General features: G+C 51.5%; 2 protein-coding genes across 12 annotated transcripts in view; one reads left to right on the top strand and one right to left on the bottom strand.

The window, feature by feature from the left end:
- Nucleotides 1-1332, top strand: part of DCAF8 (DDB1 and CUL4 associated factor 8) — a 40387-nt gene extending 39055 nt beyond the window's left edge. For all 11 annotated transcript variants that reach the window (XM_031435968.2, XM_031435977.2, XM_031435973.2 and 8 more), the window contains 2 exons: nt 323-439; nt 1071-1332. In XM_031435968.2, the coding sequence (XP_031291828.1) occupies nt 323-439; nt 1071-1184 (231 nt within the window). In that variant the 3' untranslated portion in view covers nt 1185-1332. The remainder of the gene's footprint in view (nt 1-322; nt 440-1070) is intronic.
- A 2064-nt stretch (nt 1333-3396) lies between these two features.
- On the bottom strand, nt 3397-13465 carry PEA15 (proliferation and apoptosis adaptor protein 15). Its single transcript, XM_031435979.2, has 4 exons — nt 13309-13465; nt 7023-7196; nt 5648-5803; nt 3397-5493 (listed from the first exon to the last, which is right to left on the bottom strand). Exons 2-4 carry the CDS (start codon nt 7192-7194, stop codon nt 5429-5431), a joined length of 393 nt encoding a protein of 130 aa, XP_031291839.1. The 5' UTR covers nt 7195-7196; nt 13309-13465; the 3' UTR covers nt 3397-5428.
- Between the last annotated feature and the right edge of the window lie 159 nt (nt 13466-13624).

The raw sequence follows: 13624 nt of genomic DNA, 5'->3' as shown, positions 1-13624 counted from the left end.
AGGAAGGAATAACAGTTCTTTAAATGCACTGCTCTAACACCCTCTCCAACATTCCTGTCATTGCCTCTCTAGAAACAGTCCCAGTCCAGGGGTCCAGAAGTGCCCCTAGTTCATAGTAGAGTGGGGATAGGGGACATCTTTAGGGAGAATCATCTGCCTTCTCAGTCGACAAGCCTGGGGCATCCTTTCCTAATCTAATACAGCTATACTCCAGCTTAACAGTTCCTAAGGGAAGATTTTATTGGGTTATAGCACCAGCCTTTGCTGATCAGGTCCAGTGTTCCCATTCATTACCCACTCCCCCCACCCTTTTCGGTTCCAGGTGATTAAGAAGAACAAGCGGGAGCGGGATGAAGATAGCTTGCACCACACTGACCTATTTGATAGTCACATGCTGTGGTTCCTCATGCATCACCTGAGACAGAGACGCCATCACCGAGTAAGCTGGATTGGGAAGTGAGCTTCCAAGGGCAGTGACTCTTTCAAGAGGGTAAAATGTTCCAGTGCACACTTCCTCACTACTTTAGGAGGAATCAGGTGGAGTTGATTGGGTTTCCTATCCATTATCCCCCATCCCCATCAGAGCCTGGATGTAGTCTTGGAAGAGCTATTAGCAGAAATAAGTGGTATCTGCTTTTTATTCTCCCATCACCCTGCATGCACAGGGCTGTCTTCATAAAGGCAAAGGCATGAGGGTTGGGATGGTGAGAAGAAACGACTCAGGGTGCCTTCTATTTTTTATCTTGTGCCAGAAGAGGCCTAGGGCAGGGGTTAGCAAACTATGGCAGTTTTGGCATGCTGCCTGCTTTTTGTAAATAACGTTTTATTGAAATATAGCCACACTCATTCATTTATAATTGTCTGTGGCTGTTTTCACAGCACAACAGCACACTGCAGTAGTTGCAGCCAAGATATAGCCCGTGAGTCTAAAATTTTTTAAATATTTACCATCTGGCCCTTTAAGAAAAATTCTGCTGACCCCTGGCCTGGAGCATCTGAATTATAGCTAAGACCTAACAGGCTTGTCCTTATTCCAGGGAAGTTACTAATAAACCTTTCCCATCCTACAGCGCTGGCGAGAACCTGGGGTTGGGGCCACAGATGCAGACTCGGATGAGTCTCCCAGCTCCTCAGACACATCGGACGAGGAGGGCCCTGACCGGGTGCAGTGCATGCCATCATGAGGCCTCGTACCCAGGAAGGGCAGGCTGGGGCTGCCAACCTGATCCTGCCTGGGCAGCCCTTTTCCTGTCCCAGGTCCTTATATTCAGCAGAAACGCACTTTGGACTTTTTTGCTTTAGATATTAAAAAAAAAAAAAAAAAAAAAAAAAGACATCCCAGGAGGACAAGCCAGAAGGGAGTGAACCTACAGAGAGTACCTAGGAGTGGGAGTCGAGCCCTGGAGTGGGGTTCCATGGAGAGGTGCATAGGACTCAGCAGAAATGGCCTCTCCCCAAAGCCTTTTTTTTGGGAGGGGGGAGCCTATTTTGTTAACTGGTTTGGTGTAGGCAATGGGGTTTCCTTTTCTTTAATCTCTCTTGTTTCTTGGGTGGGGGGTGGGGGGATAACTGACTGTTCAGTACCAAGGGGCCAGACTGGGGGTGGTAGAAGTGCCACTCTCTCTTTGGTTTAGGTTTTTGACTTTATTTTCTTTATTTTTTAAAAGTCTATGACAGTTGCATTGTTTTTTCTTTTCCCCTGAGCAACCTCATCCCAGGATCCTGTTTTTCTGGGAAGTCCTTAGAGCCCCTAACTATCCCACACTCTTCACTTCCCTTTCCACTCCATTCATTCTCTGTGCTTATCACAGTGTTCTGCACTTGATTATGTACCCTTCACTCTCTTCATCCCATCACCCCCTCGTAGGTCTGGTGAGGGAGGTTGGAGGGTGGTGGGAGGAGAGGCAGAAGTAGAAGAATAGGAAAGATGTTACCTCTTCTGTTTTGTTTTGTTTTTTAAGTTGTTTGGTGGCAGCAATCTCCTTGTCCCTATCACTGTTAGAGGCCTAATTTTATATCTATAAATATATTAAAAAGCAAGTCAAAATTGGATGTATCACATTAAAATTATTGTCAAAGTTTAAATACCTATATATTCTCTATGACTGCAATAAAGGGACTTGACTTACAGGAGAGAGTGAGAGAGAGTAATGATGTGGAGATGTCACTTGGGATCAGCCTTCCTTCTGTGTTTGGCCATTGGAGATTGGGGCTTACCCCTTAGGTTTTAGGTGGCTTAAGAATGGAAGGATCCTGAATTCTGCCCTTCCCTGTTTTCCTACCATGGTTTCAGGGTTGGGAAACCCCTTTCAGCTCTTTGCCTCAGATCTCCTACCTCTCCGTAATACTTGTCGGGGTTCCCAGGATGGCTTTTCTAACCAGAGACTGGCCCATCTTTAAAACTTGACTGAACTATGACTTCAGGAAGGGTTCTGCCACTGCAGACGGTCTCTCCTAGCACTGTGTGTGACAGAAGACACACTCAGTCTTACCTTTAGCTGCTTGATTCTTTAAGCCATCCAACTCCACACCAGCTCCCTTCCTAATGGAAAAGTATAGGGAAGAACCTCCTGGGTTTGATTTTTTTTTTTACCTTGTCCACCTTTTGATATCTTGGGATTGAAGGACAAGTCATTAATCTAAGGATTGATTAAGGTGGCTGGGGCTCAGACACCTGTCTTATCACTGGTCACTGAATATCAAAGTCCCAGTTGAATTCTTGCCCTTAAATGCTTTTGCTGCTATTTCTTTGTCCCCAACCAGGAATTCTGCATCCTGGGACAGTCACATTCTACTAGAACAGGCCAGGAAGGAAGGGAAGAGTGAAAGGATGGAATTCCCAGACACTCCTTCCTCCTGCCCCTTTTCCTAGCAGCTCAGACCAGATGTTAGCTGTTGCACTTCCTCCGTGAGGTAGGGAATGTGTGGTGACTGAGTGGTCTGTGTTCTTATTGCTGGTGGGGTGGTGGAGTGGGCTGAAAACCATGCACTCTGGAATTTGTTGTGTGTTTTCTCTCAGTAAAGCTTTTTTTTTTTTTCTGATTGCTGCTCTGTGTGTGATATGTGGGCCGTTCATTCGTGATGGGCTATTTTTTGCCCCTTCCAATACAGGTGCCTAGCCCTGCATTTACTACAATTTTAGGAAGTCCAGGGTGGGATATGCATGTTTCCAGTGGTTGGGCTCCAGTTGGAGACTGTGTAAGTGGAATAGGCCCCATAATTCAGTAATACCTAGAAGATGGGGAAGGGAAAAGATACTATTAGGGGTATTTTCCCGACCTCTGTTCCACGCTGCAGTTAAGGATTTGGGGGGTAAATATTGCTCTCCCTCCCTTCCCAGCCATCCAAAGGCTCTAAAATCCTGGCCATTTCACAGAAATTCTAGAATCAGTTAAGTACAGTACAATCAGTCACCTTTATTCCAGGGTTAGAACAAGGCCGTGCACACTGCAGACAGAGGAGCACAGGATAGGGGCAATCTCACAGCAGTACGTGGGGTGGGAGGGCAGGTTAGTCTTTTTAAATTATTTTGCCTTACAGAGAATCATTACTTGACTCTGCTGAAAATGACCCTATCTCCCTTCTCCCATCTCATCCTCTCCTCTCTTCAAAGGAAGGCTCTTTATATTCTCTCTCTCTCTCTCTCTCCCTCTCTCCATCTCTCTTGTCTCTCTCTCAGACTCACTCTCACATAACATATCCTGGCATGGAAGGACAGTTCATGTTCATTCCCCCTCTTAATTCTGTAAGTATCTCTCTCCTTGAGGGAGAAGCCAGACAGGGCTGGGGGAACTCAGGAAGGTCCTTTAAGGCAAAACTGTGGAGTATTCGAGGTGTATATGTTAAGGCAGGTGTCTGCAGCAGTGGCCAAGGGGGCACAGGCAGGCTGGGCTGGGCTAGGATTAGAGCGTGCTCTCCAACCAGCCTGGCTGCTTCCCTTTTCTAACAGCCAACACTCCCCCTCCACTAAAACCTTGCTCCCATATGCTAAAAGCTCCTAACTTAAAACTTTCTCTAGTCTCTTAAGATTGCAAGTGAATTTGAAGTTTAAAAAAAAAAAAGTTTTCTTTTCTGTTTTGACTATGTAGCAATTTGACTCTGCCACTCCCTTCACTGTGGCATTCCCCTCCCACCCCCGCCCTGGCCTAGACAATAAGTTAATGCTAGACAGCACAAAAAAGGGCAGACATGGCAGTGCGGGTTTAATATACATATATGTAGAATATATATGTACACACAGTTAGCACGGTCAGGGTGGGGAGGGGTATCTTGGGACAGGCAGGAGGCTGGGGTTGCTGTACTCTAATGATTTGGCTAGGAGGCGTTCACAAGCCCAAGATGCCAAGATACTGAGGGGGAGAGGTTACCAGGTCCCCTCCTGAATTGAAGTGGGATCAGTGCAAAGGAAAACACTGTAGTTAACTTCTTCCCTTCTTTCTGGCTTTGGGGAGGGGATTCTAGACCATGGCGATAAGGAAGGTTGCCTGGTAACCATGTTGGGACTCTGTAGGTGGGAACAAGATTGGAGTTAAAACCCAAGGATCTCAATTCCTCAACCTCCATAGGTTCAGGGAACTCCCTAGGTCAGTATGTGCAACAGTCTGAGTAGGAATCAAGGAGTGGAAAAGAGCACTCCTCTTTCTGCCCTCATCCCCACTCAGGCTCAGTGGGGCATGTTCCCAGCACAGTCTCTCCAGAGCAGAGGTGGGTGGTGGGTATCTAATGCTGGGTGCTCTATGGGGTGTGAACTTTGGGGCCAGGAAAGGATCCAGTGATCCCCTCTGTTTAGACCCCTGGCTCATACCCATTCTAGGCCCATGAGAGGGGAGCAAAAAGGGACCTGCTGGTGCCCAGGCCCTCCAACCTGAGGAACAGCTGGAAACTGGACTCCTCAGCCAGTCCAGCGTTGCGGTACAAACATGAACTCTGGCTTTTCTTTGCCCCTTCTAGGTGGGGGTTGGGTAGCTTCTACATCTTCCCTCCCACTGCTTTTCATTAGATTCATTCACCTCTCCCATGCCTCACCCCTACCTCGCCTGCTCAATGTAGGAAAATACAGGTCCTTTCTGCTCCCACACTTCAGTGATGTGGGGGAAAAGTGGAGGAAAGGGGAGTAGGAGGAATGTGCCCATTTCTACTTGCATAGAAATAGCCCCCAACTCCCCCTAGAGTGGGGAAACTAAGCTCCCCACCCCCAGCCCCTGACCCCCAGCCCCTCACAAGGAGGAGGAACTAGATGAGCTAGACATATAGACAGACAGCCAGAGCGTGCGCACACGCACACACACGCGCACAGTAAGGGGGTTAGGACCAGGTTAGTAAGTGGGTAGATTTGTGGTGGGGGGGATGCCCTTGCCCCCTCCCCTGGAGGATGGGGGAAGGGAGTGGTCCGATGAAGGTTCAACCTTCCTCTTCTTCCTCCCTCTGCTCAGGCTTTCTTCGGTGGAGGAGCCAATTTGATGATCTCTTCCTCAGAGGGCTGCCGGATAATGTCTAGGTGTAAAAAGGGATGTGTCCAGGGACAGAAGTCATGGGAGACACCAGGCAGGCCTAATGAGCATCAGCCTCTGTTCTCCCAAAATTCACGTACTCCAAGGACGATCCACGGGAGGGGGCAGAGGTGCACGTTAAAGGCATGGCCTCTTACCTTTGTACTTCTTGGCACTGGGAATACGGGTTAGCTTGGTGTCCAGCTCATCTTCCTCAGAGATCTTCAGAACACGGGTCCTATAGTCAACCACCATAGTGAGTAGGTCTGGACGGCGGGAGATCTCAAAGATGTGCTCGATATAAGAGAGGTTGTCTGGGGGAAGGCAGGAGACTGAGGGTCAGATCTAGGCTGTAGAGATTAGCTTCCCCTACACTACCAGACTAGGCTTCTGGAATCAAGGCTGAATTGCTCACATTGGTTATTGGAGGAGGCAACACTGGAAGAAGGGCTACTAAGCCAGGAAAAGAAAGCTAAAGCACCAAAAACAGTACAGAAAACTGTTTCCAGGAAGGGCAGATCATTTATAGATGATGGATTTAGAAAGAGGGATTTAGGTTAAACACCAAGTTCCAAAGGGAGGGGAGAACAGAAAAATAAAGTGGCCTTCCAAATACCCAACATCCATCCACCTTGTCCCTCTTCCGCTTTTCCTGCAAGTACAGCATCAGAATTTCCCAACAGCACATGTGGGACTGGAAGGGTGGAACCTAGACAACCCAGGAGAGATTCTGGGCCTAGTGAGAAGGGTAATTCTGAATGAGAGAAGGCATAGAGATGACCAGAAGGATGATCTCCAGTTCTAGGAGACTGCAGATGCCTTCTTGCCTGGCTCCTCCCCTCTGACTATTGCAGTAGTCTGTAACATGTCTTCTTTGAGCCTCCCTCCCTGCTATCCATGCTACAGGTTAGTATCTCTGAAGGACCCTCAGGTCACTCACCTCACCTATCAAACGCCAATCACTCAAGGCCCTCCACTGCACAGCCTTAACCTACTTTTCCAGTCACTTCTCAACAAACCCTATTGCCCCAGCCAAGCAGCGAAGCAGGACATCTTGCTTTTCCAAACACTGTTCTCCTCCCTCTGCAACTATGGTCCTTTGCCTAGTATGTCCTCCTTTGGATCCTGCCTTTGAAATCCCACTTGCCCTTCAGGGCCATCTTAAAACACTAGTTGGAAGAACTAGTGCCCTTTCCACAGCAGCAGTCTCTAAAAGTGGATAAGGAAATGTTAGAACTTGTGGTTTTATCACTTTTAACTTCTATTTTAATGTTCTATTATATATGTAATAATAGCACAGCAGGATCTGAATAACATTTTTTACTGAACAACATTTTTACTGACAGGGGCACCATAAAGAATGCAAAGACCACTGCCCTAGAGCCCCTCTGCTCTGTTAGAGTGTCCCTCTTGCCCTGCCTTGTCAGAGAGGAGTGCACTTTGTGTGTATAGGAGCTCTCAGCTCAGGTCTGTATGCTGAATGAACTGAGCCTGAAAGGCTGATGGCAGGTTGCCTGTGTGCCCCTCTCCCACCTTTGTCCAGCTTGTTGTGGCTCTCCAGGAAGCTAAACCAGGCACTGCCAGTAGTGATCTCCTCACTCTTCTCACTGGGGATGTCCTCCTTGCAGGCTGACTTGAGCTGTTCCAGATCTTCAAGGGTGATGTTGTTGGTCAGGTCCTGGAGGAGGGTCCCGTACTCGGCCATGACTGCGGTTGGGGAGAACAAAGGGAGAGGAGGCTGAGCTTGAGCTGCAGGGTGTGGTTTACTCACTAGCACTACCTACACCTCCTCCATCCTACCAGGCCATGTGCCTGGAACACGGAGGTGGGGAGGCCAGGGCTGGAGGGAGAAATGGAGACCTGAGGGAGGCAGGAGTAAGTAGATAGGAAGAAATTCGGAAGCCAGGGGCCAGGCTGGAGTCTAGAGTGAAGTCACACCTCCTTCCCCCACTCCCATCTTTTTTCTTCCTTTTCCCTCTCTTAACAGTAACCCTGGCAACAGTTCCCCGACTGAGGAGGCGGTTACCATGGCAACCTGCTCCCGACTTTCTTGCCAGCAGTCTCCAAGCCCCTCCCCCAGAATCGCCCCACCCACTTGCAACCCCTCCCCCTATCCCCCAAAAAAAAAATCCACTCCAAAACAACCACCACCAGGGAGAGGCTTCCTGTGGCAGTGAGAAGCTAAAAAGAAGGGGCTGGAGGAGGTTGATTGGAGCTCACGTGTTCTAGCTTCCATTCTTTCCCAGAAGCAAAGGGGGTCCTTCACTTCAACTCCCCACCACCCTACTAATGACTCATTTTGGATGGATGCCTAGTTGCCTGGTCTAATAGTTCCCTGGACCCTCCATGCTCAGCCCTGTATTCAGTCATTACGTTTCAGGGGATGGGGGCGGGGAGGGGGACGCGATGGGCTACCCCCTACCTTTGTGGAGCCCATTTTCTCCCTTGATTGCTGCCGGGCCTCCACACAGCCCTCTCTCCTAGCCTTTGTGTTATGCCTACAGCCCCCGCGCCCAAGAATACCAAGCGGCTGGCCCTGGCCCCCTGCCCAGTTCCCAGGCTGGCTGGGTGGCAGGGGGAAGGGGTTCAGATGCAGCTTTGGGAGAGTCTGGCAGGAAGGGGGCTGCCACTCCTGCTTCCATCAACATTTGGCTGGCACTACCTTCAGCGTGACCTCCCAGAGAGGGACGGGAAGGCTAGGTCTCATCTAGGCCTTCACCCTATCCCTCTTTCATGAAGAGCTTTAGGTGAAAAGGTAGAGAACATTCAAGGCCTCCTTCCACTAAGATGGGGACTGTGGCTAAGACAGAAAGAAGGAAGGTCAGAGCTTAGGATGAACTTTGTGGATTTGATAAAATGTGAAACTCTAGTTGAGTTTCAAAAAGGGGATTTTTTTCCCCCACAATGAGTATGTATTTCTTTTATAATTAGAAAAGTGAAGCATTTTGAAAAGTAAATTATGTCATAAACATGTGGCTAGACCAAGGGGTGGGGTAAGGAACTAGATGACCTTGTACTTGACTGAGACTGCCCACCATTCACCCCAACAATGGGCTGGAAATGTGGCAGGTAGAAGGGGGCTAGTTGACACGCTCCATTTTCCTTATTTCTGGCTTATATGCAGGGAAACTGAGGCAGAGAGGCACGGCCACTACATAGAAAGGCATGGACCCAGAAGGCCTCATTCCCAGCCCCCTACTTGGACCAGAATAAACAAGCCTCCTTTGGTGGCAGGCACTGTGAAACAAACATACAGTGAGCCAGGCAGCAGGACCAGCAGGACCCCTACAAGGAACAGGCACTTACAGGCATGCTCACTTGCTCACCCAGGTGCAACCAGACAGAAGGGCCCAGCGGTGGCCCTGCCAGGCTGGGCCAGGAACAATGCTCTCTGACTGTCAGCACCAGGAACCGTCTGCCTTGAAATCTAGGTCACAGCAGCAGGCTTTGGAGCCCAGCCCCCACCCCTCTCCACTGATAATCCGAGGACTGAAAAGGGGGGATGTGGACAAGGGGGAATGAAGGGGAGGGGGTCCATAGATGGAGATAATAATGGAGTGGGGTTGTGAGGAGAGCTGAAAAAGAAAGGGCAGCATGGTTAGGAGGCAAGATGCCCTCAAGAAGACTGTGCCCCCAGGATGGGACCAAGCCCTCAGCTGGAAAATGGGACAGGATTTAGGGTCATACTGCCCTGCTTTCACATGCAAGAAGAGTTTGTAAATAGAGAGACCCTGTGGGAGGAGAGAGAGAGTGAGTGTGTGTGTGCGTGCGCGCCCGCACACACACGTGTTAGATCAAATCTAAAACACAGACTTACAGGGGAGGTGGGAGGGAAGGGATTAATGTGTATTAGACACCCACCCACAAGGGCTGGGAGTGGTGGATAGGAGGGTTTCAGAGAGAGTGAAACAGATACAAGGAGGCCCCTAAGAGAAATGGGGGTGGGAATGTTGAAGCAGCAGAGGAGGAAAGTGTGTGCCAGGGTCCTCTGTGTGGGTGCTGATCCCTGGGTGTGGGCACAGGTATGGGGAGGAGGCAGTGGGTGGTATCTGTGGGTGTGTTTGGTAGTTCTGGTAATGGATATGTATGTGCCAGCACTGGATGTGTGGCTCTGAGTGTATGTGGTCTGTTTCTAATGTGTCTGACCAGCTGAGAGTATGTGTAAGAAGGTAAATAACCACAGCTCACATCCAGAGAAAAGAGGAAGGGGAGCCTACAGAATGGAGGAAGAGAGCTGGTGTTGGGAGAGGGAAAGAGACTCGGGCTGCAAATGAGGAATCCTAGGGGGAGGGGGACAGGGAGCACAACCGAGTCCACGAAGGCTGCAGCCTCAGCTCGGTGGTTACCATGGCAGCCTGAGTTCTGGGTGCCCCCCCCCCATCATCAGGACAATGACACCACTGGATGGAAGGGATGTGGGAAGTGGTGAGTAAGAAGAGACAGAAAGGATAGGGGAAAGGCCCCTTGAGGGAACAGGGAGAGGCAGCTTGGTTGTCTCCCTCCCTGGAGAGATCCCATTTGCCCAGGCCTGGGTGTGGCAGCAGGGGTAAGGTCAAGGGAGTTTGGGGTGGAGTTGTGGAGTGTGAGGAGGCAGAACCTCCTCACTTGGCTCTCAGGCCTCACTGGTCAACCATTGTCCCCAGGTAGTCTGGCTATGGTGGGGCTTGGCAGGAGCCTGGCCCCTTCACCCTCCATGTTACTTTCCTCACCCAAGATTCAGAATTCCATAGAGCCTAAGAAGAAGCTTCCCTCCCTTGTAGCTCTGAAGAGTCCTCCTGATCTCTGGAACAGGGCAGGGGCTGCCCAGGGAACACCAGGCAGCCTGGGCGGAGGCCATTCTTGGGACAGGATACCAGGGCGGGAACCGGAGCCGAGGCTGCCAGGAAGTCAGTCCCCTTCCGTCCCAGATCATTCTGTGCTCTGCTCACGGCTTCCTCACACCTTCCTTCCTTCCTTCCTCTCCTTCCAAGCTGGCCCCAGGTGGGGCCCTGACAAAAGTCAAACCAATGGAGGATGCTGGGGAAGAGGGGCAGGAGGGTAAGGATCATTATATTCTAACCTTCTTAGGGTAGCAGTTGGGAGCAAGACAGGTGGGTGCTCCACGGGCACTGGGAGAAGGTGCAAGCCCTTCAGGGCACGTCAAGAAGCCTAGCAGAATGGGATAACCACCTGTGCAGGAGGTGGCAGCGCCGAAAGAATTTCTGTGCATCTTGACATTAGTTCATGATTATTCCCTCTCCCAAGCATTTGGTTCCAAATCCTCAGTAAATTTAAGAAGAACGCCTGAGAATTAGGAGCTGCTGCCCCTCCCTCCCTCACATTGGCTGTAGCTGCCCAAGGCTGAGGGGAGCTGCAAGGACCTGGAGATCCCTGCAGTGGGCAGGAGGGTGCTTGTAGACATTCAAGTCTGTCAGTCTTGTTGCTTTGCAGCTAGGGGTGGGAGGGTTGTAATCAAGGCGAAACAGAGGGGTGGGAAGGGAGAGTGGGGGGTTCCTACTTTAAATTTTATCTGGGCCCCAGATTCAAGCAGTCCTATAGTTCATCCCTAATTATTTGTTTAATATCATACTCAACTGATCTCTTCCCTTAGCTTCTACTTAGCTTTTGGCGGGGGGGGGGGGGGGGGATTAGGGGGGTGAGGTGGTGAATGCTTTTATTCCTGTAAAGTAGGAAGAATAAGGTTCTAAGGCTCCAGAGTCAGCCTGGGAATGAGGTGTGGGGCAGGACACCTGGACCTCAGAATGTTCAGTCCAAGAAGCAAAATGGGTTACCACTGGGAACAGGGACAGGGCTAAGCTTTTAGCCCTTAGTCTAACAGAAGAAAGACAGGACCCATGACAAGAGCAGCAGGAGATACCTGGCATTGGATCAGGCAGGGCAGAGGAGGGGGAGTGGGGCCTGGGCTGCTCTTTACTCATCTGGTTGTCTCTCTTCCTACTTCTATTTCTGTTTCTCTCCCATCTCTCTCTCTCTTCCTCATCTATTACCTCTCTCCCTAGTCTCTCAGTCTCTCTTTTCCTCCCTTCCTTTTCAGTGGGCTTTCATCCTATTCCACCTGGTGGCAGCCAAGAATACATAGACCCCTGGGTTCTCCTGGGTTCCGTGTCCCCATCTGAATAATCAGAGTTCCTATACTAGCTATATTAGGAAGGAGTGGTGTCCCTGCTGTAAAGAGATAAAGTTTGGTGGGGGAGAGGCATGGATTGGCTGGCTGCATACAGGTTGATGATGTCCACCATTGTTTCATGGGTAAGGGTCTGTGTAAGAGAGTGAGGGGACGGCATGGCAGGGTAAGACTGTCCTCTTCTTCATGTATGACAGTTAAGTGCACACATGATGGGCACAGGTGTCAGGAAAGTAAGGAAGTAGGCAACCAGGGCAGCGGGCTGCCTAGGGCATCTCTGGCAATTTCCCCAATGGAGTGTTTAACCACAAAGGGGAGAGCAATTAAAGCTAATCACTCTGACAGCCCTGAGGCCAGACATGTAGAGAAACAAAACATACATATTCAGCATATTTCCTCTAACTCCCACTGGTCTCACCACCATCCTACTTTCATCCTCCCTAATTTCTGAGCCTCTGTAGTTCATTCCCCTGCACTCTCCCCACTCTTCTGACCATCTCTGTCTCTCATTTCCTTCCTCTCCCTGTTCCGACTATATCTCTGTCCCTCTGTGTCCCTCTCTCATGTCTGTCTCCCTCACACACATTCCCCTCATTCTCTCTCTCTGACTTAGGCTCCATCCTTGGCTGACTCATACTCATTCTTTCTTTTTCTCCCTCTCCCTTTCTTCCACCCCCTCCTCCATCCCTTGGCCACTCAGATGCCCAGAAGTCAGCCACTCCCAGCACTCTAAGCCCCAACTGGACCCAGCAAGAAAGGCTACCAGCAGCTCCTACCCTCCCTATTTCTCACTCACCATCAAGATCCTGTCTCCCTGTCCTGGAGTGAGACCAGGATTTTCTACCATAATTTCTCACTGTTTTAAAGAGGGACAATCTGCAGTCCAGGGCTGGGAGAAGATGCCCAGAGAATTCGGGTGGACTTAGGGACAGTGGCCCCCACTCGGCTGTCCTGTGAGACTGATGTTCTTCTGCACTTGGAAAGCAGTGGGGGTGAGGTGGGGGGTTGGATGCGTAGTGCAGGGCCATTGTGATTTGCTGTGTGCAGACGATGTGTGTAAGAGTCACATGGGTGTGTGTCACCAAGTGTGCTGGCGTGTCTCTTGTAGGTGTGTGTGTCCCTGTCAGTTTTGACACGGATTATACGAAATTAATTAGGGGTTTTACGTTAGCTGCTTCACTCCTCTGCACCCCCCAGCTCCCGATTCCTTCCCTCTGGACAAGCTTTGAACAATCCCACATCTTCCCCAGGTACAGAGGACTGGGTGAGGGCACGTGGTGCCAGCGGCCGGGTTTGAGCCCTCGGAGCAGGGGCGGCTGCCCCGCGGAACAGGCAGGGCTGGGCCGGGAGACCGCCAGCCGAGGCGAGTCCGAAGCCAGAGAAGGGGAGGGAGGGGCGGGAGCTGGCCCGGCCGAGCCGGCTGGGCGGGAAGCAGGCTCCATCCTAATCTCCAGGCCCCGGTCCGACTCAAACTGCCGGTCAGCGTGGAATGGGCGGCCAGAGGCACGCCGCCTCCTGCACACACTGGGCGCTCGGGGCGCCGACAGAGACGGAGCCCCTGGGGCCTGACACAAAGCGGACCCGTCCGAGGCCCCCCACTCCGCATCTGGCCCCGGGCGTCCCGGATCGACGTCCCTCCAAGCCCAGACCCAAATCTGCCCCTCCCCGCGACACGTCTCCTCTCGGCCCTCTCACCGCCTCCGGGGCTGAGCGCTCGGGGAGCGGGCACTCCGGCGTCCCCGGTTCCTGAGCAGCGTCCGGAGCCTCCTCTTCGGCTCCCGCCGCCGCCGCCGCCGCCGCCGCTTCTGCTGCCGCCGCCGCCTCTTCCGCCCGCGGAGCCCGAGCCCGAGCCCAGCGCCGCCTCACCCCACCCGGCTGGCCCGTGATGTCAGAGCCGGGGAGGGGCGGGGGGCGGGGAGCGGCGGGAAGGGGGGAGGGGAAGCAGCAGGGGGCTGGGGTTCTGGAAGACTCCTGGGATGGGGGCAGAAGTGGGGGAGGGCTGGAGTAGCGA

This window comes from Camelus dromedarius, chromosome 23 (assembly GCF_036321535.1).
Source record: "Camelus dromedarius isolate mCamDro1 chromosome 23, mCamDro1.pat, whole genome shotgun sequence".
Classification (NCBI taxonomy): Eukaryota; Metazoa; Chordata; class Mammalia; order Artiodactyla; family Camelidae; genus Camelus; species Camelus dromedarius.
The sequence above is the reverse complement of the archived record's forward strand: the minus strand, read 5'-3'. Positions and strand labels throughout refer to the sequence as shown.